Here is a 22,039-nt window from a genome sequence, read left to right on the forward strand (position 1 = left end):
TTATGCATTCCATTCCTGCGTCTGTGCCCTTCGCGCGCGGTGTTCTTGCTTTTTTACGTTGTTGGTATGGGACGTGACACACAAGCTGATATAAGACAAGCACGCTTGCATGCATGCGTCTGTGGCCTAATGGATAAAGCATCGCGCTTATTTCGTGAGGGTTCTTGTTCAATCCCAGCATCAGACGCATAACTTCATTTTTGTTCAGAGGCTTGAGTGAAAGCGACATATGAACTGAAAATCGCATGCGCGTAATTGCATACGCTAGCCGCGTTCTCTCGCCCACCGAACGGAGATTTTCTATCACAGAACGCAAGTGCCTGGTGTTGGTTTGGGCAGTAGCCAAGTTCCGCTCTTACTTATTTGGCCGCCCTGTTTTCGTTATCGTGGATCACCATGCCCTTGTTCTTCGTTCCTGTTCTGCCGCGCACAAACTATCCAACGCATATCATCCGCAGACCAATCAACTAACTGAGCGGCTCAACCGGACGTTGACGGCGTTGCTACTCATGTACGTTTCTCCGGACCACAGCGACTGGGACGACACGTTACCGTACATAACATTTGCTTATAATTCGTCCCGTCACGAGACCGTTGGTTTTTCTCCCATTTATCTGCTGTTCGGACGCCACCCAACTTTACCCGTCGACACACTCTTTCCACTTACGACCGACACTGCAAACGAGTATGCCCGCGACATCTTCGCCAGGGCTCACTCAGCTTGCCAAATTGCCAGCTCATGGCTCACAGGGTGCCCAGAAGACGAGGTAGGACACCCTCCACATGTACTTCTCCCCTGGGTCCCTAGTTCTTCTATGAACACCATGCCGCCGCATCTTACTGTCCGGAAAACCTCTCCCGCCCTACACAGGGCCTTATAAGATCCTGTGCAAGCTTGGTGATGTAAATTACGAAGTATCCCGGCTGGACTATTGTTCATCGTCCGCCCCTGTGCCCACTCATGTTGTCCACGTTTCTCGGCTGAAACCCTACTTCACCGCGACTTCGCCCTCATCAACAATACCGCCGAGACGGCGGCTTATCCGACCGGGGTGTGATGTTACGGAGCAGTGGGGCATAGTCATAGTATGACTATGAAGAAAGAGGACGATTTGTCGAGAAGAGCGTGCAGCTGGTTCGAGCAGCCATCTTGTGCATCTAGTGTTGCTGCAACTTGTATATACTCGTAAATACACCTACGTTTCACTAATCCTGCCCCGTGGCAATATCATGAGGCGAATAAACGCTTCGATATTTATTGTGTAGGTCTGTGTTGAACACAAGCCTCAAACAATTTGCATGCTGGGGTGTTGGAAGCGGTGTCTAGCAACTACGATGCAGCGCAATCTATACTATAGCACTGGTACTAAGCTTGGGCGGAAAGGACGCTTAAATACGCCACGAAGCATGGGGCGGTTCCATCTTGATAGCACATTTGGCACAAATGGAAATGTCATCCTCTAATGCCACACCACCTTGGTAGTACAATAGTGTCTGCTCTCCGAGCTCTGTGTCATTCACGTTACCCACTGGAAATATAGTATGTAGCCCAAACAATAAAATGGGCAAAGCAAAAAATGTACCATGTCACTCAATGCGCTCATGCTGTTGTCAGTTTAGGCTTGACAGCGGAAATGTCGATCACCTTGTTTGAAGTGTTATAATATAGGGTACGCGGGAGTGGAAGCATAAACATATGAAGACAGTGAGCCGTGCGGTGGCGAAGAGGACCATCATCATCATCGACACCAATTAGCGAGCGTCGGCAGTGGCGCCTCAAAAAAGCGTGGCGCGAGAGTGCGGCCCATGGCCCCGTGGCGCGAGCAGTGCGCGAGTTTCGGCGTTGAACGAAAGAGATCTTCCTCGCTGGGCGTCTGGCCCATGGGAGCTATCGCCGCCCGCGCCACTACGCCGCACCAGAGTCAACGCTGTCGCCCGCTGAGAGGTTACCGCGCCCGGCTCTTCCGCTGGGCAACTGACCCTGGAGGGCTGGCGGTCCTGAACCGGGGTGGTCGAGCGTTCGGGTGAGCTGCCACAGGGCTACCCCGCCAGCTGTGGACGCGACCCGGTGACTGCTGCCGGCCATCTGAGCGCCGCGAGGCGGTCCGACCCGGCCGTCCGACCCGGCTGTCCGACCCGGCTGTCCAACCCGGCTGGCCGACATCGGTTCCATGAGGTCTCCTACACGGCGACACGCGCTTCCGCCTGAACTGTTGGCCGATTATAATTGAACGATACGTATATATAGCTGCATATCGTCTGAGGTATTTTGGGGAACTGTCGCGTGTGTGTGCCGTTTATATATGTTGTGTGCGTCAATACAAGTCTGATGTGTGTTTGTGCTTCTGCGTGCTGCTTCTGCCTTTTGCTGGAGTGATCCTGCACCCAATAACATCACATGAAGTACCTGCTGCACATAATCAGCTTCGCGCACTATCCTTTTGTTCTTTTCTAAAACACATTCCCACAGCAACGAATAACTCAGGACGTCCGTGGTTCAGAACATCACCTTATTTGTCCACCTGGCACCGTTGAAAGTAGTATCATAAAATACATCCGTTCCATAGAACATAAGCAATGAAAGCCGAGCTGCATAAACGCTTTGTCGAGGCCCACATGTTTTGCAGAAATCGCAGACGACAACCAGGGCTTTCAGCGGCGTGACATCGCAACTGGCCGCGCACTATGTTTTGCAAAATGAACATCGTAAGCGCGCATATATTTTTGATATGTATGTATTCATTAGTATGACCATTTCTATTGCGTGTTTATGTATTGTGTACAATCACTGTACTTCTGCTCCTGCTATATTGCTATAGGGGGCAGGACCTCCGCCAAGCTGTGGTATACAGCTATTGTGGCTTGTCGTCTCTTACAAAGGAAAATAAAATTGAATTGAATGCGATAGAAAGAATAAGCCTCTGAACTTTGAAGCTATTGTCACATAGGACCACCGACACTGACCGCTCAGTGGTTGCGACGTTCCTGCAAGTGATCAAGAGGTCGCGGATTCGAATCCTGGCAGCGGCGGGAGCGTTTTGATAAGGGTGAAATGTGAATACGCTGGTGTACCGCGTTTTGGTGGTGCATTTAAGAACACTAGGTGGTGAAAATGAATTCCAGGCCTTCCATCGTGATGTCTCACGCAGCCCCTGCATTTCCGTAACACTGAACCCCATTAATCAGTCTCTGTCTCATAGACAACGTGAGCTTCAGAGGGAGTCAAGCACAGCGGTGAAATAACCAAAGGAACAAACCGAAGAATGAAATGAACTGGAGAAATAAACATACGTTTTCGTGAAATTTAACTTGAAACGTTTAATATAAGGTATGGAGACAAGGTATGCGAATTTAAACTTATAATAGAACGTCTCGGCGCTGATCATCAAGTCCTCGCTCAAGAACACCGGGTATTTTTTTCGTACTGGCGGCTACAAAAGCCAGCGAACAACGGTAACACTACCTACTTAAAATTTCTATCTTGTTTGTGATAGAATTTTATCAGATTGAGAAATCCCTGCATCACAGTGAACGTTGAGAAATCGTTAATGTTCACTGCTGTATAGTGGACATCATCGCTATTCCCATGGTGTATATATGCCTGGAGTACGGGTTGCGATTATCACGACTAAGGTTTCCGTGAACCTTTTGCGCTCTTCATTCCATCCTACAAGCAGTTTCTTCGGCTACTCCGAGGCATGCTTATATATATAAGACAGTGCACAGCTTTGGAGCCGGCAAATACGTTCTATACCGTTCCATATCTTGCATAAGTGTCCTTTAGAGTTATATTATTTGCCTGTTCGTGCTATCGACACATGAAACTTTCCGGAAACGTCCGCTCCTACACTCGTTATGGATGGAGTACTGCATACAATAACCAGTTCGAGTGTGCTGAAGCCGGGCAAAAGCGGCACTTGCGTTGGCGTCTCCTCTTTATAAAGAGTCGTTAACACTGGAACATACACTCTGCAAGTAGAGAGTACCATTAAAAAATTGTGCGTTCGCGATTGCTGAATTTTTTGTTGCCTATCACATATACAGCTGTTTAAATGCAAACGAAGACGATGTATAACGCAATAGCGCAAATGTTCTGATGCGGCGCGGCTTCGCAAACAACACGAGTTTCGGCAGCACGTAATTTCATATGCGCGCAACGAAAAACGGTACGAGTTGATCGCGGCCACCGAACGTAATTACGTGCAGTCGGTTGTACTAGCGCAACGACTTATAGGGCCGACTAGCCTGCACGGGAAACCTTCCGGGTCCTCCATACGAGTACCTGCAGTGCGCCTGACTCGCACGACAGTCACTGAGCTGCAACGAAGTGGTGTAAATAGAATATCGTTGGTTACAGCAGCACATGGTGATACAAACTATGCAAACGATTACCACATTTACATGACGCCTATTCATTTGTCGATAGTTTTCACTTCCTTTAAAGGGAAGCCGATAAACGCAAGGCAACTCTTGGCAGTCAGCTACAGGAAACAACCGCCGCCGCCATTGTCCTGTCATGCTGTCGCTCTCGAGGAAATGAAGTGGCTGCCACGCCGCGTCGTGCTGTGTCAATAAGCCAACGACGTTCGTGAGCGAAATCATCTTCCCAAGCACGTTGCACGCAGTCGCACGGAAAAGTTCATTTAGAAACGTAACAAACTCATCACATTATTATTGCCGAGTATGCGTTCTTGTGCTGCGGTGATCCTACTAGAACCTTTCTATATTTTGCGGTTCATTTTATATATAATGCGCCTCGGTTCAGTTACGGTGTTAAAGCTTCTTTAACTGTGGGGTCGTCACTTCGAAGTCAAGGTTTCTAACTTATTCTTCTATTTCAGTACCTATGTCCGCGTGGTTGCGGCATAGCTTACAATTCGCAGACCCGAGTTACGTATGGCAATATTTTAATCGAAGAATGTTAAGGGGCGGGGGGGGGGGGGGCGTGCGCGCGTCACAGCTGGCATTGTCCCTGTCTTTCACACGCACGCGCGCACGCACACTCACACAGAAGTGGTTTTATTACGCGCTTTAGTTTCCATATAATTTACTTTCTACACTTCAATTTGTACAATTAACTTCCCCGATGGTTTCCTTGGCTTCATTGTGTGTTAGCTTCATATAATTGTGATTAAGCAAAATTGGTCCCCTCTGGTCCATTCATATATATATATATATATATATATATATGAATTCGCGGTACTCTCAAAACTAATCAACAAGGAGAAAGTACAGGATATTTGAAATTATAAAGTGACAGATACTGAGGAAGCAGTAAAACATGAACGCAGCCTGAAAACAGTGAAAAGGAAACGAGGCATCGGACAAACCAAGATGTATGCGCTGAAAGATAGACAGGGTAATATCATCAATATCGAAGATACAGTAAAAAAGGCGGAAGACTTCTGTAAAAATTTTACTGTCTCCAAGCGACGGCAACGAACTTTACCTTGGGTTCTGTCGAGCAACCTGGCATTCGTATATTTTTAGTCTGGCTAAAGTTAGGTGGGGCACTTTGTATAATTGCAGAGATGAGATTTAGAAAGCCTGGACTGGTTTGAACAGAGTTATCATGTATAGTGCATAAAACCTCTTACATTTGTAGTGTTCTTGGCAGAATAAGGGGATAGATAGATTGACTATCTGCCTCTTGTTTACTATGTTCTGGTGGAAAGGATAGCTCATCATCATCCCTGTGCAGTATTCATCTCGCTCTGTTAAGCTAACTGCAGCAGTGTTAGTCGCGATTGGGTCGGTGAGTCGTGAGGCTCCTTTCACACCGGCATTCAGTGGTGGCTGCCATCTGATTTCACCGCATCAAAAAAGGCTGCACGCGTGAGGCTCTGCTCGCTCAGCGAAGGCGCAGACATCTTCCGAACAGCAGAGTCTTCGCAACGTATGGCTCTGATGTACAAGCGTAGAATTACTGTTCTTCCCCCCGCGTTCGCCCTGCCTATGTACCTTCATAGAGAAGTTTCCTTGGTTGGTCAGTATATCTGCGCATGTCTAGATGCGCAATCAAGCAGTAAATCCCAAATAAAACCTGCGCATATAATGTCGGCTCACAGCTATGTATAAAGTACACATAATATTATTGGAGTAGTGCATTATTGTCAACGGCTTCTTTACATTTCTGAAATTACTTATATTTGGCCTACTCCACCTTTGGGCAATTCGGTATGTGGCACTGGGCATGTTCCCATCTTTGGCCAATCCTCACACCGGGTCACTGTGACATGAGGAGCAGGCACGTACCCGAGTCGGTTTTGGCACCTAACTTAGTAGAGCAGTAAACGAGGGATACAAAAGAACTGGGATTATGTTTTAGGAAGAGTTGCGCCTAAGAAAGAAAGAACACAGGAAAAAATGAGGTGGACGAAAAGAGTGCACTTTTCGTTCTTTTGGTTTACCTCGTCTTTTCCTGTGTTCGTTCTTTCTTAGGCACAACACTTTGTAAAACATAGCCATGCACCAACAAGCCCAGAAAATAGTTCTTTTAAGCTAAAGAACTATGATTGTTCCGCAAATACATCTTTCTCGATAACTATTCTTTATTTTATTTATTTTGCTTATTTATAGGTACTGCGATCTTTTACAAGAAATTAGCAGGGTGGGAACAGAAAAGTGCATTCATAAAAACATACAGTTCAAGCAATCATGCCAACGCTTGAATTCAAAATGGCAAAAGGGCAAAATGCATGAAGAACGGAGCAAATAAAGTATGTGCGGTTGATTCATGAATGCAGGTGCGCCTGAAAACTCGATAAAGAATTTTGTGTAACGACTTCATCAGGAAGTTTATTCCAATCAACTATTGTTCTTGTAAAATAAGAGTATTTGAAGCAGTAGTTGTGCGGTGTTAACGGGGTTACTGCTAGGGAGTGTTTATGACGAGTAGCATAACCAGTTAAAGGTGTTAAGATGTGTGAGGTATCAATATGGTAGTGGCCATTCATTAGTTGAAAAAAGAATTTTAATCGGGAAGTACGCTTTTGTTCTGTAATCGAAGAGAAGCCACTACGTTTAAGGAGATCTGTTATAGAAGTTCGACCGTAAGAATTGTAAATGAATCGGACAGCTTTCTTTTGAATTCTTTCTAATTTCTCAATATTTGTTTTTGTGTTGGGGTCCCAAATGATTATTGCATATTCTAAAGTAGGACGAACTATTTTATTATATACCAGGAGGCGGACAGTTGGTGTGGAGAATTTCAGCGACCGTCTGAGGGTGAACAATTTGCGAAGACAATTAGCCAATATGTTTTGACCAGGCAATATTGCGGGATATGTGTACACCGAGATATTTATAGTAAGAAACTTCGGAGATATAAGTGTTCTGGGCAAAATAGTGGAAGAGAAGAGGCTTTTTTCTCAGTGTTATTCTCATAAAGACGGTTTTTTCAGTTAATAGCCATTTGCCATTGATGGCACCATGCAACTATTTTTCCAAAGTCACTATTTAGCCTGATTTGATCTTGGGGTGAGTCAATTTCATCATATAGTACACAGTCATGCGCGTAAAGTTTAATTTTTACAGATAGATTATTGCCAATGTCATTTATATAAAGCAAGAATAAAAGAGGACCCAGCACGGATCCCTGCGGAACGCCAGAGGCAACAGGTAATGTGTTGGAGGAAGTCTGGTTTATTTTAACGTATTGAAAACGGTTGGTTAGGTACGCCTGTATCCATTTGAATAGCTTATCATTTCTAAGTATAAAACTTAATTTGTGAAGTAATTTGCTGTGGGATACTTTGTCGAATGCTTTACTGAAATCCATGAATATAGCGTCGGTTTGTTTTCTATTATTCATTATGTTGGCAGAATCGTGAATTATTTCTGCTAACTGAGTGGTTGTGGAAAAGCCCTGCCGAAATCCATGCTGAGCGTTTGTCAATACGCAATGCTCATCAAGGAAACAGATTACATGCTTATAGACTATGTGTTCAAAAATGTTGCATGTTGTTGAAGCCAGGGAAATTGGTCGATAGTTTTTTAAGCAATTCTTGTCTCCCGATTTGTGTAAGGGTTTGATTATTGCAGTCTTACAGTCATACGGAAGGATGCCATCCTGAAGCGATTTACTAAATAAAATTTCCAAGTATTTCGCACACCACTCGGCATAACGTTTTAAGAAAGTGTTTGGTATGCCATCTGGACCGGGGGATTTTTTTTTCATCAGTTTTTAACAGTAAGTGACGTATACCATTCTCAGAAATAACAATATCGGGAATGGGAGGCAAATCCATGTAAGAAGAGGGCAGACAACCGTCATCCGTTGTGAATACACTACTGAAATGATTGTTAAAAGCAGAACATACAACCTGCTCATCGTGTACACTCTCACCGTCTATTATAAACATATCGGACAATGTGTCCGATATGTGTTAAAAAGCTAATTAGAAAAACGCTACTACAAATCTTCATTTTATGCTTTCTTTTGTTTACTTGTTCTTGGTTGTGTCCTTCCCGTGTTCCTTTCCTGCACGAGTCAATTTGATGTGGTTCCTGGTATGCCAAGTAAAGGATACGTGTATATCACAGGCGTATTTGTGAGATACAGCTTATTTCATTTCTCTTTTACAGGTTCACGCGACTGTCTTTGCAGCGAACAGTGGGAATTAATAACGTTTGTACTAGTAAAATTACACCCTCCTCCATCATTTGCATAGAAAAGTTATCTTGGGGGTTGGGTGCTTCCCCGAAAAAGAATCCTAGGTACATGTCTGATGAGGAGTGTAGAAGCCTCAAACGTATTTGCGCATGTGTCGTGCTTTTCTCTGCATAGACATTTCATCATCATTCTTTCCTGCGCAAACATCAAACATCACCCTCGGCATTTGGCCATATGGCTACGTTTACCTTACCAGTGTTCATTCGCATGATCCGACATTTGAATTTCAGCTTAGCTCGTGAACATTGCAATGCGAACATAAACATTCCGTGAGATTACACACTGTATTTCGTCGCGAAGGGGGCTCTCTTTCTTTTTGCAACTGTTGGGCCTTCCTCGAGGTGGGGGCAGAGACAGAGGTCCGAGAAGTGGGGACCACGATAACCTGCGGTTCGGGTAAACTTCGCACGCGGGAGTTGGCACCGGCGGAGGCAGCCGGCACCTCGGGCTTGCGGCCCGCTGACGCAGCCGTGCATGACAGTGCTTTCTCTAAGGCGCTCCCCGTCAAGAAACTCTTCTACACGCGGCCGACCTTAACGGGACCACGAGACAGATGGGTAGGAGTGCGTGTTGCGGTCGTTTCTTTCTGCCCTGCTCAACCATCTAGAGCAGCCATGTAGTTACTTTTATTCCCTGCGGTGGTGTCTTCGGGACCATGTCTGGCCGCCTTTATCGCCTCGCGTCAGCTCGCCTGGTTGGTGTAGTTGAGGTCCACCTCCCCCACGAGTCCGCGGGTCCCTTGAATGCCGGAAAAGCCCGTTTAAGGAAGGGGTCCAATATTTTTTGAGAGAACAAGAAGACAGCAGTTCACGGCACATTTTCACCACGGGGGACCAGTCAAGCAGGCCGCCGCCGACCGGCATGACGTCATTCTTTGTGTGCGATGTTTGATCAGTGTAAGTTTTACAGTGTTTAACAGTGTAAGTTTTAAGTAATCTAAGGTTAATCTCATGTTCTTGTTCCTTAGTGAAGTGGCGCAACCCACTCTGGGGAATCGGCCATGAATAATAGGGTGGTGAAAAAACTGTTATCGATTTCTTTTTGAGGAAAATAAGGTGATATAAGGTAAGTATCTTGTAAATAGGAATTAAAGAGTCTGCTCTTACAGATATGAATGATCAAATATATAAGTATTGCAGTAAAATTGTATGAGCATAATAAGTGTAAAGAGTGAGTGAGTGAAAAATTTACTGAGCTCTAGTAATTGTGTTTTTTGCGGCTGGGGCGGATTCTTCAGGATAGTCTTCCTCCTTGTGTTTTCCCCGGAGGTCTTCGCCCGCTGCTTCGTCCGTCCTTTATCGCAATTGTCGGCTGCCCTCCGCTGGTTTCTGCTGTCTGTCGTGCACGCCGCAGTAGACCTCGCTGGTCTTCGCAGCGGTCGCTGGATAGCAGTTCCTCCCATTGCTCCGCACTTGGGTGTGATATGATTGGGACTACGTCAGTTTGTTGACATGGCAGTCCCAGGGCTGGGAGCTTTTCGATTGAGGTGTTTTGGGGTAGTCGTAGTGCAGTTTGTACGCCTTGCGCATTATCGAATCCGCCTGTTGGATTTCGGTCTTGATGTGGCTGTGGTACGAGTCGCAGTTCAGGTCGTCCAAACCCGTGAGGAGTGCTTCGTGGCTTACATTGTCGAATGCTCCTTTGATGTCTAGGGTCATTATTATACGTTTATTCCATACCTGGGAACGTTCTGGAATACTTCTTCATTTATTTGAAGGAGTACGTCTTCTGTTGCTATCTTAGGTTTGAAGCCGAACATTCTGTGGAGAACTGATTCGTTATCTTCCATATCGTTTTGTAGCCTTTCGGTTGCTACTCGCTAATACAGCTTCCCCAGACATGATGTGAGTGAGATTCTTCTGAGGTTTTGCATTTGGAGTCTCTTGCCTGGCTTATTACCACTTCAGCATGTTTCCACTCCTCCAGGACTGTTTCTGCTTCCCAACGTTTGTTGATGAATTCGGTACATTCGGTAACCATTTCATCACTGCGGTTGCGGATTAGCTTGTTGTTTATCCTATCCGCATCTGCAGCCGTGTTCTCGTTGGTGTCTCGCATGGCCACGTAGACCTCTTCTTTCGTTATGGGTTTGTCCAGCTTAACATTCTCGCTTCCCCGGTACGTCCCTGTGTAGTTTGGCAGGTTTGTATTGCCAAAGCACTTGGTTCGCACCTTCTCTAAGAGTTCTGAGTCCTGTTCCTGGTATTGGTGGATTAGCCGGTATATAGCTTTGTTTTTCTCTGACTTGGTCTTCGTCGGGTCGATGAGTGATCTAAGGAGATGCCAGGTCTTTGCCATGCCTAGCGTTCCCTTGAGCGAGTTAGTTGTTCCCAGTTTTGTTTCGCCAATTGTGTGGCGTATTCTTCGGCTTTTGCCCCGAGCTCGGCGATCTTGAGCCTGAGTTTTCTGTTGTATTTTTGCTGCCTCTATCCCTTGATGAGGCCGCGCCTAGCTTTCCAGATCCTAAGTAGCCGTTTGTCCACCTCAGGTACTACTGCTGCCGGTTTACTTCTGGGTGCATCTGTCTCGCGTCTCTGTTGGCATGTTTCCCCACGCCTCTGGCGTTTGTCTTCCGGCCTGGTTGCTATTAGATGCTTCTCGGAATACATTCCAGTTAGGCATCGTTGCCTTGCTCATCTGGCGCCTCATGCTGTCTGAGGCTACCCGTGTCTTGAGTATGTAGTGGTCGCTACCCAAATTTTCCATCACGGTTTGCCATTGCGAGTCTGCGCTTCCCCTTACGAAAGTGAGGTCGGGGCAGATGTCGACGCTAACGCTGTTTCCTTTCCTTGTAGGGTTCGCTGGATCGGTAATTAAGTCGCAGTTTAATTTCTCCGCTACTCCTGCAAGTGTTTTGCCTTTGGCGTTCTCCTTTTGGTACCCCAGCTCTTGTCCATGGCGTTGAAGTCACCAAGTATAAAGCAGAATTTTAGCATGCAATTCTTTTTCCTCGCGCAGAAAGATTCAGAGGGCTTCACAAACGTTCCTGTGACTGTAACCTAGTACGGCAGCCCCAAATAATTACTGGAACAGTCAAATTAAAACCAAGATTTTGGAAGGGTTGTCCTAAAAATATTTTCCTTTGGATAATAAACCGTCGGCACGACACAAAAGCGCTGTAGAGATTAACTCTCATTGCATAAAGGACACAAAGGCGATATAGCCAGACCAGACCTGTGGAGGTAAATGTTCTGTGGGGGGACTCAGAACTGTAGTCTCGGAATCATTACTTCAATTTTTCTAGTGGAGCAGCATTTATCGTTCCAAGCAAAATTGAGATGCGGGAAATCAGATGCTGTCAACAATGATTTCGCGAAGTTATTTGCAGTAGCACATTTTCTGAATGGCGCCGCAGTGATGAAAGCTGACGTAGGTAGAATGGGAACTGTAAGACCATCGTAGAATGCTACTGCGAGTCTAGCTTCATATTCATTTAAGGCTTTGTGACCTGCAACCGAGTCTGCCAAACCCTACTCTTCGTCGTCGTGCCTGCCGCTCTGTGCTAGCCTCTACCGGAGCGGAGCTCCCTTCCTCGTCGTCTCCCTGCTGAGCTGATGCTACTGAATGTAAACGTGTGTCACTTCGCTCCAATATGGTGAAAATACAGACAATTGTACGCATCGCACTTAGTTGTGTAGCATTTACTTAACCGCTTCATCTTCACACGGGCTCCAACAAGCGTGTTCGACGTGCATAAAATGTTTTCATGGGACATACGGTCCCACCCCCGTCGAAAATGAGAGATAGCTGTGAACGATGCATATAATGAAGCGACATTTATTGGAACATGAAAACAGACACATTCACGTATTTCCATGCTTAAGTGTTGTGACAGGCGGTGTACAGAATGACACCAGGCTCTGCCTATGGCGTTTTCTTGAGAACCACTCTTTCGTTTCGCACTTCACCATATACGCTAGCGAATAAGCAAATCTTCAGCGAGTTATACTGAATTCGCATTCAACTCGGCGAAATGTCGGAAAATGGAAAGCTACCGATCTAGCTTGTGATGTATTTACATCAAACATTACTGTTTCAACCAGGTTGCGAAAATAATTTTGTGTTCAAATGCTTTATCTTTTGTATAGGTTAGACGGCACACACTGAGACTACGGGAACATAACAGAACAGCTGTCGCAGTCCAAGCTCAATCTGTTGCTGGGTTTCATTTGCGCCGGTCACAGGCATAAATAAAAATTCTGAAAGCATGTTTTGATTGCTTGATTGCAAGTGTTTAGTCTCATCCCCCCCCCCCCCTACCGCACAATGTAGTTCCGGTTAGCTTCGCGTTACATTCCGGTCGAAATATTGTCAACAACGCGCGCAGCTGCACGAAAGCGAGTCCTACGTTTCAATCTGCAGCTGAATCCGCAAGTTATGAGTGAATACAAGGGCACACAGTTGCGTGCAAATACAAGGATATCCTTGTATTGAAACATAGTAAGGTCTACAGACTGTTAAAGCGAGAAGGCAGATCGAATAAGACAGCTGTGTTTCTGATGAGCAGTGGAGTGTCGGTGAATGCACAAACGACAGAGAATCCGCTGCAATGCGGCGGACTAATCAGTTTTTCTGGCGGAGCTTCTTGTGGACAATACAGGGGACTTCAACCGCCCCAGTAGGTTTGGCGCCTGCGACCATGACGCGCTGATCAAAAGATCGAGTCGGTGTCCAGGCTTCTTGCCTCATGAAGGTGTTCGTTCACTACTTCCCATAGTCCTTTGTAGCATGTGCAGAGGATGTACATATCACGAAACGTACTGAAGAGGTTTGCGGGCGGACTTGCGGTTTGTTTATATCAACGCACACTATCTTTTAGCAAGAATAATGTGCTCACTTAACGGCACGATTGGCATGCATCTTCTGCTTGTATAACAGCACGATTTGATTAGTAACAACCAGAAAATATTAGTCGAACGCTATTAACGCCAAATGCAGATAGCCGTTTTATCGCCGTTGTGTATGTTGCTGGACTGATTTAGTTTTGTGGATGAAGTGGGAATCGATCACATACATGAAACAGGTATACCATTACTATAAATTATTTAAGAAAGAAGCTTCAAAAGTAATGGCATACAGGAAGAAATATTACATGGACAGCAATAGGGAGCAAAAATATTTAGGATAGAGCACCATTCATGTAATCGTGGCAGCACAAAGGGTGGGGAAAGAACAACCATGTACCATCCTTTAACATGAACCTAAATTGAAATTCAAGAACGTTTTGACACTCTGTAACATCGGCATGCGGCCGCCCCGGCCGGGAATCGAACCAGCAACCTCACACTCGGCAGCTGAACATGACATCCATCCAGTGCCTGCTACGATAAACTTACCACTTATGCCGGCGCCGACAACGATTACGGGACCCCCGCCGTCGCTATCAGCCATAGCTCGTCGCGTTGCCAAGTGTCCGCAACCCCACACGCTTCTCGTCGACAGCGGCCGCCGTGTGTGTGTCCGCGCATGTGAGCACGAGGCGGCCCGCGTCACTCTCAGCCGTGGCCTGCCCTTCCTCGCCATGGCCTGCGGTGCTCGGGATCTGAGCTGACAGCGACTCCTGCCGGAGGCGGCAGGAATCACGCCGATGATGCTGCCGGCAATACTCGGTCTCTGCGCTTTACCTTCACAGGCTGCCAGTCCAATCCGAGCCGTTCCGAAGGTGCCGTGCGATGGGGTGGCGGTTTTTCTCAGTTATTACGTTAGCCGATCACGTGTGGGGCTCGGGCGTCCATGCCCCCAAGTTTTCATTGTCGGGATTCTGTCGACCAAATTTAATGTTACTTTTGAGTTGTATCTAAGTTTCACCTGTTAACTTCTTCAACCGGTTATAAAAGAAGCTCGTTATAGCACTGTTGTTGCGGGCATGCTCAGTGTTTTAGTAATTCCTATGTTCATCTAATTTGTGTGAATCCTGGTAATAGGGGGAAAACTGAATTAGCTGGACAGGCGCAAAACTTCTCATCTGTAATATTAACCCTAGTGTTGCTTTATTTTCACTCCACACACAGGCACACACACACACTGTATATATATATATATATATATATATATATATATATATATATATATATATACACACCAGAAAAAAAGCAGTTCTGGGTCAGGGTAAATATTCACTATATATATATATATATATATATATATATATATATATATATATATATATATATATATATATATATATATATATATATACACACACACAGTGAAGTAGACGCGCGTATGAAGCGGTTTGTTGACGTTTCGGCCGGGGTCCGGCCTTCATCAGAATACATTGCATGGTGTCAGTACAGTTAATATACATGTGCTTATCAACCAAATGAAGATACGTTAACATGAAAAACGAATAAAATGGGCGAACAAAATGCATCCGAATCGTTCAAAGGATAGCTGACACGTGTATAGACCGATGGCGATTGCAAACATGTAATCTAAAATACAAAGCATAAAAACGTACCGAAATGAATTGTAAAAACCAATCGCCACGTGACAACAAAACGTCGATATGCGCTCAATATGTGCTGTGTTATCAAGCAAACACAGACACAGAAAAAGGGGAATAGCGACGTACTAGTAGAAGAAGAGACAAGTGACGGGCTACAAAGACAGCCAACTCAATTTTCCTACACATTCATTCATACCACACGCGACAGTATCAAACTTGTAGATAAGGAAGGATTCGCGGGCTTCTCTATCATAATCTCTATCATAATAATATCATAATCTCTATCATAATCATCGACAGCGACACATCGGCAATTTTGCTAGCCCTTATTTTGGAACTAAATAACTTCGAATTTGAAGGACAACACTATGTGCAAATTAGTGGGACGTCTATGGGTACGCGAATTGGCCCGAACTACGCCAATATATTTATGGGTCAGCTAGAAGATAAATTTTTGCTAACCAGGACCTTAAAACCTTTTTACTACAAACGTTACATTGACGATGTTTTTCTGATTTGGCCTCATGGGGAACAGGAACTGCTTTCTTTCATATCTGACTTTAACAATGCCCATCCATCTATATCATTTTCTCACACGTATTCTGCATCTACTATTAACTTCCTTGACGTCAGCGTTTCGGTGCTAAATGATAAACTATCTACTGCCCTATACAAAAAGCCGACAGATAGATGTCAATATTTACACTTCGATAGCAGTCACGTTAAACATTGCAAGACCAGCATTCCTTATAGCCAAGCCTTACGTTTTAAAAGAATTTGTTCTGAGCAATCAGAGTTTCAAAAGAATTGTGGTACCCTAAACAACGCTTTAGCCAAACAAAATTACCCACCACAATTGATTGACGATGCAATAAAACGCGCAGACGTGCATGACCGAAGGAGGCTTCTTTGCATTAAGAACAAACCGACTGCCTCACCCCAGGCAAATCTTGTCCTAACCCACACTGCGTCAGTCTCAAATGTTTCGCATGTATTAAAGAAACACCACAATATTCTAATGCAAAGTGAACGCCTCAAAAGCATATTCTCTGATCCGCCTAAAGCAGTATACCGTAAAGCTAAAAATATTCGAGATATACTAGCATCATCATCTAAGACTGACTGCCCTGATGCCATCGGATGCCATCCTTGTCGAAAACCGCGATGTAAAGTATGTTCCTACATGGCCACATCGCAACAGGTTACTAGTACATCTTCAAACTTTTGTTTAAAAATCAAAGGCGATTTCGACTGTGACACAAAAAACGTAGTATATATGCTTGAATGTACGCTCTGCAAAAAATGGTACATCGGACAAACAGAAGGGCCTTTCAGATTCCGCTTTAACAATCATAAATCCCACGCTAACACGTTGCCCAACCTGCCCATCTCAAAACACGTACATCTTCCTGACCACTCATTTGATAAACTGAGAGTCACGTTGCTTGAATCTGGATTTCGCTCAAATTATGATAGAGAAGGCCGCGAATCCTTCCTTATCTACAAGTTTGATACTGTCGCGTGTGGTATGAATGAATGTGTAGGAAAAATTAGTAGTCTGTCTTTGTAGTCCGTCACTTGTCTCTTCTTCTACTAGTACGTCGCTATTCCCCTTTTTCTGTGTCTGTGTTTGCTTGATAACATAGCACATATTAAGCGCATATCGACGTTTTGCTGTCACGTGGCGATTGGTTTTTACAATTAATTTCGGTACGTTTTTATGCTTTGTATCTTAGATTATGTTTCCAATCGCCATCGGTCTATACACGTGTCAGCTATCCTTTGAACGATTCGGATGCATTTTGTTCGCCCATTTTATTCGTTTTTCATGTTAACGTATCTTCATTTGGTTGATAAGCACATGTATATTAACTGTACTGACACCATGCAATGTATTCTGATGAAGGCCGGACCCCGGCCGAAACGTCAACAAACCGCTTTATACGCGCGTCTACTTCACTGTGAATATTTACCCGGACCCAGAACTGCTTTATTTCTGGTATATATATATATATATATATATATATATATATATATATATATATATATATATATATATATATATATATATATGGTGTGTAAGGTCGTTGTTCATGGTTGCCTTGGATAAACTCATGTGTGCATTCTTTTTTGTTTGGTTGAAGTGCGTGCTTGTTCGAATTCTCTGGGGTACCCTCTGTGTTGGTGTATCTGTTCATTGCAATGTTGTGCTGTTGGCTCTGACCCGGGCCGCTTCCAGAGAGCGCCTGCTTTGGGAAGACGTTGGCCGGACGCTGTTCGGCAAAAAAGGGAGCGGCAGGGGTTCTCGCGCACTGGTTCTGGCGAGCCCCATAAATCGCGCAGCGAGCCGCTGTAGCGACATCTGGAGAAGAGAGTCCTTGGGGAGTGTTTGCGTCGGGCCGAGGCGGCGCTGGCGGCTCGGGTGGTTTAAAACCCCTTAAACTTCGTAAAGTAGGGCCACGCTTTGAAGAATGCCGCCTGCTCCTCGCGCGCTCTGGCCGAGGCCGACGCCTCGTCGCTATTGGCCTAATAGCATCACGTGCGCCCTCGCGCCGTGCATCAGGGCCATTTTTGCTCGAGACGGTGTGGCGAGGAGCATATGTTGGCGCCGTTGCTATGCTCGAGCAGTGTAGGCGGCGTCACGGTCGAGGAGGGAGCGTGAAAGAGAGGAGAAACAGGGAGGAGGAGAGTGTCGCTACTTTACGAAGTTAAAGGGGATTTAAGGTGGTTCGAGCGGCAGCCACCGCCGGTGCAAGTTACGCAGCCCGGACATGGTCCCGCGGCTGGCGGTGAGAATGTGCGCGGCTGAGTGGGAAGCGTCGTCTGAGACACGAGAAACAACGGACCTATCTCGTCAGGTGCCCGATCGGAGCGACGGACTGCTCCGAGGCCTTTGCTCGGCCGCATTCGTACATATGAACCCGCTTTCCTTTTTTAGTATATACTGATATGTTCCAGTGTGATCTGAGCCTTGAGAGATAACGGACCGATCTTGTCAAGTGCCCGATCGGAGCGACGGAGTGCTCCGAAGTCATTGCTCAGCCGCATTCGTAAATGTGAACCTTCTTTCCTTGTCTATTATATACCCAGTGTAACACCCGTTAGTGTCTTTCTGTAAATAAATTCAGTTCAAATTATTGCCATCCAACATCTTTAGTCCCGGAATAACAAAGCAGAGAACCAAAGAATACCAAAGCAGCAGCTTGGGAAAAGCCGACAACGAAACGAAAACACTAAGAAAGAAGAACCCGGTGGAGGAAGAAAACCTTACTGGCGCAGCCGACAGGATATCTGTTCTTGGCAAGCCTTCCGCGGACAGCAGCGGCAGATAGGCGGTGACCGATCAGAACTCACGAAGGTGACAGAACTGCGACAAGTTCTTCACTGTGCCTGGCCAGGCGAAGAAGTGGAAAGCGAGGGTGCTGCTCGCGTGAAGGCGAGTAGCGAAGATTAGCGTCAACGGGCCAACGGACCAAGCCCAGACAGTGCGGCGACGGCCTGACGCACAGGGAGCGCTCACTACTGGACTTGAGTGCGTATCGGAAAGTGCAGCTCACTGATTGACCGCACTGCATCACCCTCTGAGGGAGTAGAGGAAATCCGTGAAAAGCTTCTTGGTGCGTGAGGACCGGGGAAAAGAGACCCCTTTCATCGGCTTCCAGGGACTGGAAACAAGATGGGTGACTTCTCTGCATGGTTCACCGAGACCACTAGCAGTAATCGGAGTTTGGTGGGTGCTGATCATGAGTAGTGACGGGGAAGTTACGGGGCCGAGTGATGGGGTGAGGTCGGGCACAGGCGCATACAGGCAAGACGTAGAATTTCAACATGAAACTCAGATAGCCTCAATGGAATTGGAACGTTTGAAGATTAAATTCCAAATTGAGCAGCGCGTTTGTTGTGATCTGGGCCATTCGTAAATTCCACCCGTGGGTCTGCGGCGCCCGAATAAATATCGTGTCGGTTCACAACCCCCTAACCTACCTAACCACGACGCCCCTCGCGGTCGCGAAGCTTGTCCGCTGGGCGCTGGCACTAAACGGCACAACGTCACTGTGAGCCACAGAAAGGGCACGGAGCACGCGAATGCCGATGCGTTATCGCGTCTCAGAGGAGCCGATAGGGTGTCTGAGGAAAGGTGTGCACGGGACGAAATGCAAGAGTGGTTTACCCCCATGGTCTCTGGGGGCTGTGCCAGGGACTCACCCGGAGAGACTGTACGTGCTTTGACATGGAATGTACATACTTAGCAGTGCCTGATATTATGTCATTACGGTGTGTTTCTGTTGCTGAGGTAACGGTGCGCGTACATACCATATTCAATGCCGTGTTTTGTTTCATACTTAACCATTCTTCATGCTTCCAAGCGTGCTTCCATGTAACCAATTCCTCACTTCTAATTTAAGTATTCCCTTTGTTGGTATTGTTTCCACTTGTGTGCATGAATCATTGACGATGACACCTTGAGTTAATCGTGCATTACAACCAGTAGGATTGTAATAACAACCTTGGGTACGGGGTGCGAGGTCATTGTGAATGTTCGCCTTGGTTAAACTCATGCGGGCATTCTTTTTTGTTTGGTTGAAGTGCGTGCTTGTTCAACTTCTCTGGGGTCCACTGTGTGTTTGAGTATCTGTTGCATTGAAGTGTTGTGATGTTATTCTTGCACCCGGGCGGCCTCCAGAGAGCGCCTGCTTTGGGAAGGCTGTGGCCGGACGCTGTTCGGCGAAAAAAGGAGCAGCAGGGGTTCTCGCGCACTGGTTCTGGCGAGCGCTGTAGCGGCATCTGGAGAAAGGAGTGTTTGGGTCGGGCCGAGGCTGTGCAGGCGGCTCGGGTGGTTCGAGCGGCGGCCACCGCCTATGCGAGTTACGCAGCCCGGACCAAGGCTAGTCTAGTAACGTTGGCCCGGACATGGTCCCACGGCTGGGGGTGAGAATGTGCGCGGCTGAGTGGGGAGTGTCGTCTGAGCCTTGAGAGACAACGGTCCGGCCTCGCCAAGTGCCCGATAGGAGCGACGGGCATCTCCGAGGCCTTCTGCTCAGCCGCATTCCTAAATGTGAACCCGTTTTCCTTGTTTAATACATACTGAGGGGTTGCAGTGTGGGCTGAGACTTGAGAGGCAACGGACCGATCTCCCAAGTGCCCGATTGCAGAGACGGAGTGCTTCGAGGTCCTTGCTCAGCCGAATTCATAAATGTGAACCAGTTTTCCTTGTTTAATACATACTGAGAGGTTCCAGTGTGGGCTGAGACTTGAGAGACAACGGTCTGACCTCGCCAAGTGCCTGATCGGAGCGACGTGCAGCTCCGAGGCCTTCTGCTCAGCCGCATTCATAAATGTGAACCCGTTTTCCTTGTTTAGTATATACTGAGAGGTTCCAGTGTGGGCTGAGACTTGAGAGACAACGGTCCGACCTCGTCAAGTGCGCGATCGGAGCGACGGGCAGCTCCGAGGCCTTCTGCTCAGCCGCTTTCATAAATGCGAACCCGTTTCTCTTGTTTCATACATACTGAGAGGTTCCAGTGCAGGGGCGTAGCCAGGGGGGGGGTGGGCTTATGGGGCTTCAGCCCCCCCCCCCCCCGAAATTTTTTCACACTGTCCATGCACCGCCGACCAAAGCAACCCCCGGCGCAGAAAATCATTCTGGATTTTGTCTAGAACGTATTTTTCACACTTGAAAAGCCATTTCACTGCAAAAATTGCGAACTCGGGCTGGATTTCGCGGCAACGCCCATGCACCGGGAGTCACATAACGCAAGCAGCCCCATCCGAGCACTAAGTTTCAAGGACGTTTTGATGGCGAACGGGCTCGCCGCGGCATCTCGCGGAGGCCGCCGAATCTACACTCTATCATGGTATCTACGGAGCGCGTGGATGTCAATTCCGAAACTTTATGGGTATAAAGTTCTCATCAACTTTTGATGTGAAAGGTGCATTGACATTTCCAAACGTGTGCTTTATATTTTCAATTCCGGAACTTTGTAAGTTTAATGTTCCCATAAATATTTGACGCCAAAGGTGCATTAACTTTTCCAAAGTCGCACATCGGGCCATACAACGAGACTAGCCAAATCAACACACTATCAGACAAGTTGACAAAGCCCGCAGCGAGGCCCGATGAGACGAAGCGTTGTGGTGGTTCATTCGTGCCGGCATGTCACATAAAAAATATAAATTTTTTTTTCACCTGCGCCAAAACATCCAGTGAAGACACTAAAGCCAACCAAGGTAACTACGTTCTTATTTATTTTTTTCTACTATGACTTTTAATCGCGAGGACAGATTGAGCCACTTCAATTTTTTTTTGTTCTCGCTCCCCAGCCCGGGGGCTGCCAGAGCCAGCCAGAGCGCATGCATGTTGCGGTGCAGCGAATTGTCGCATGGTGAAAGTTCTATTTTGTTACTTCTTTTGCGGAAAGTAATGGACCATGGGACGCTTCAGCTGCCGGATGCTCATTATATTATTGCGCTGGAGAGGCGCATTCCTGCCGTCGCCGTCGCCCTCATGTTCCGCATAAAGTCTAAGGGCGATAACATCGTGACCGCACGCCGCGTGCTGTATGTGCGAGTGAAAGCGTATGTGTGTGTGGGGGAGGGGATGGGTGAGCCGATGATGGTGGCTCAGTCTTGTGTGCGCAAAGAAGAAAAGCGGGGAGCAAGCGCGCCGCGCCTTCCGTCGCGCGTGATACATCGGGGGGAGTAGATGGAATTGGGGCGAGATCTAGGATTCTGTGAATCTGTGATTGCGTAACATGTTTATTTGCTTTGTTTGACCCATTATATACCGTGACTTTTTCTTAGATACGTAGATTTATTGGAGACTTATACGTATGTTTAGATATCTTGTTGCGAGGTTTTGTGTATACGTGCAGTGAACTTTGTTTCCAGTGGTAATTTCTTGCCCTTTATCAAGCTGT

The 22,039-nt window shown here is 46.6% G+C and overlaps 1 protein-coding gene across 1 annotated transcript in view; it reads right to left on the reverse strand.

Moving 5' to 3' along the window:
• The window catches only part of LOC135913624 (amine oxidase [flavin-containing]-like), a 125,875-nt gene extending 111,704 nt beyond the window's left edge, over window positions 1-14,171 (reverse strand). The window contains exon 1 of the mRNA XM_070537845.1: window positions 14,011-14,171. Coding sequence (XP_070393946.1) covers window positions 14,011-14,065 — 55 coding nt within the window. The 5' untranslated portion in view covers window positions 14,066-14,171. The remainder of the gene's footprint in view (window positions 1-14,010) is intronic.
• Between the last annotated feature and the right edge of the window lie 7,868 nt (window positions 14,172-22,039).

Source organism: Dermacentor albipictus, chromosome 4 (genome assembly GCF_038994185.2).
Source record: "Dermacentor albipictus isolate Rhodes 1998 colony chromosome 4, USDA_Dalb.pri_finalv2, whole genome shotgun sequence".
NCBI classification, from domain to species: domain Eukaryota; kingdom Metazoa; phylum Arthropoda; class Arachnida; order Ixodida; family Ixodidae; genus Dermacentor; species Dermacentor albipictus.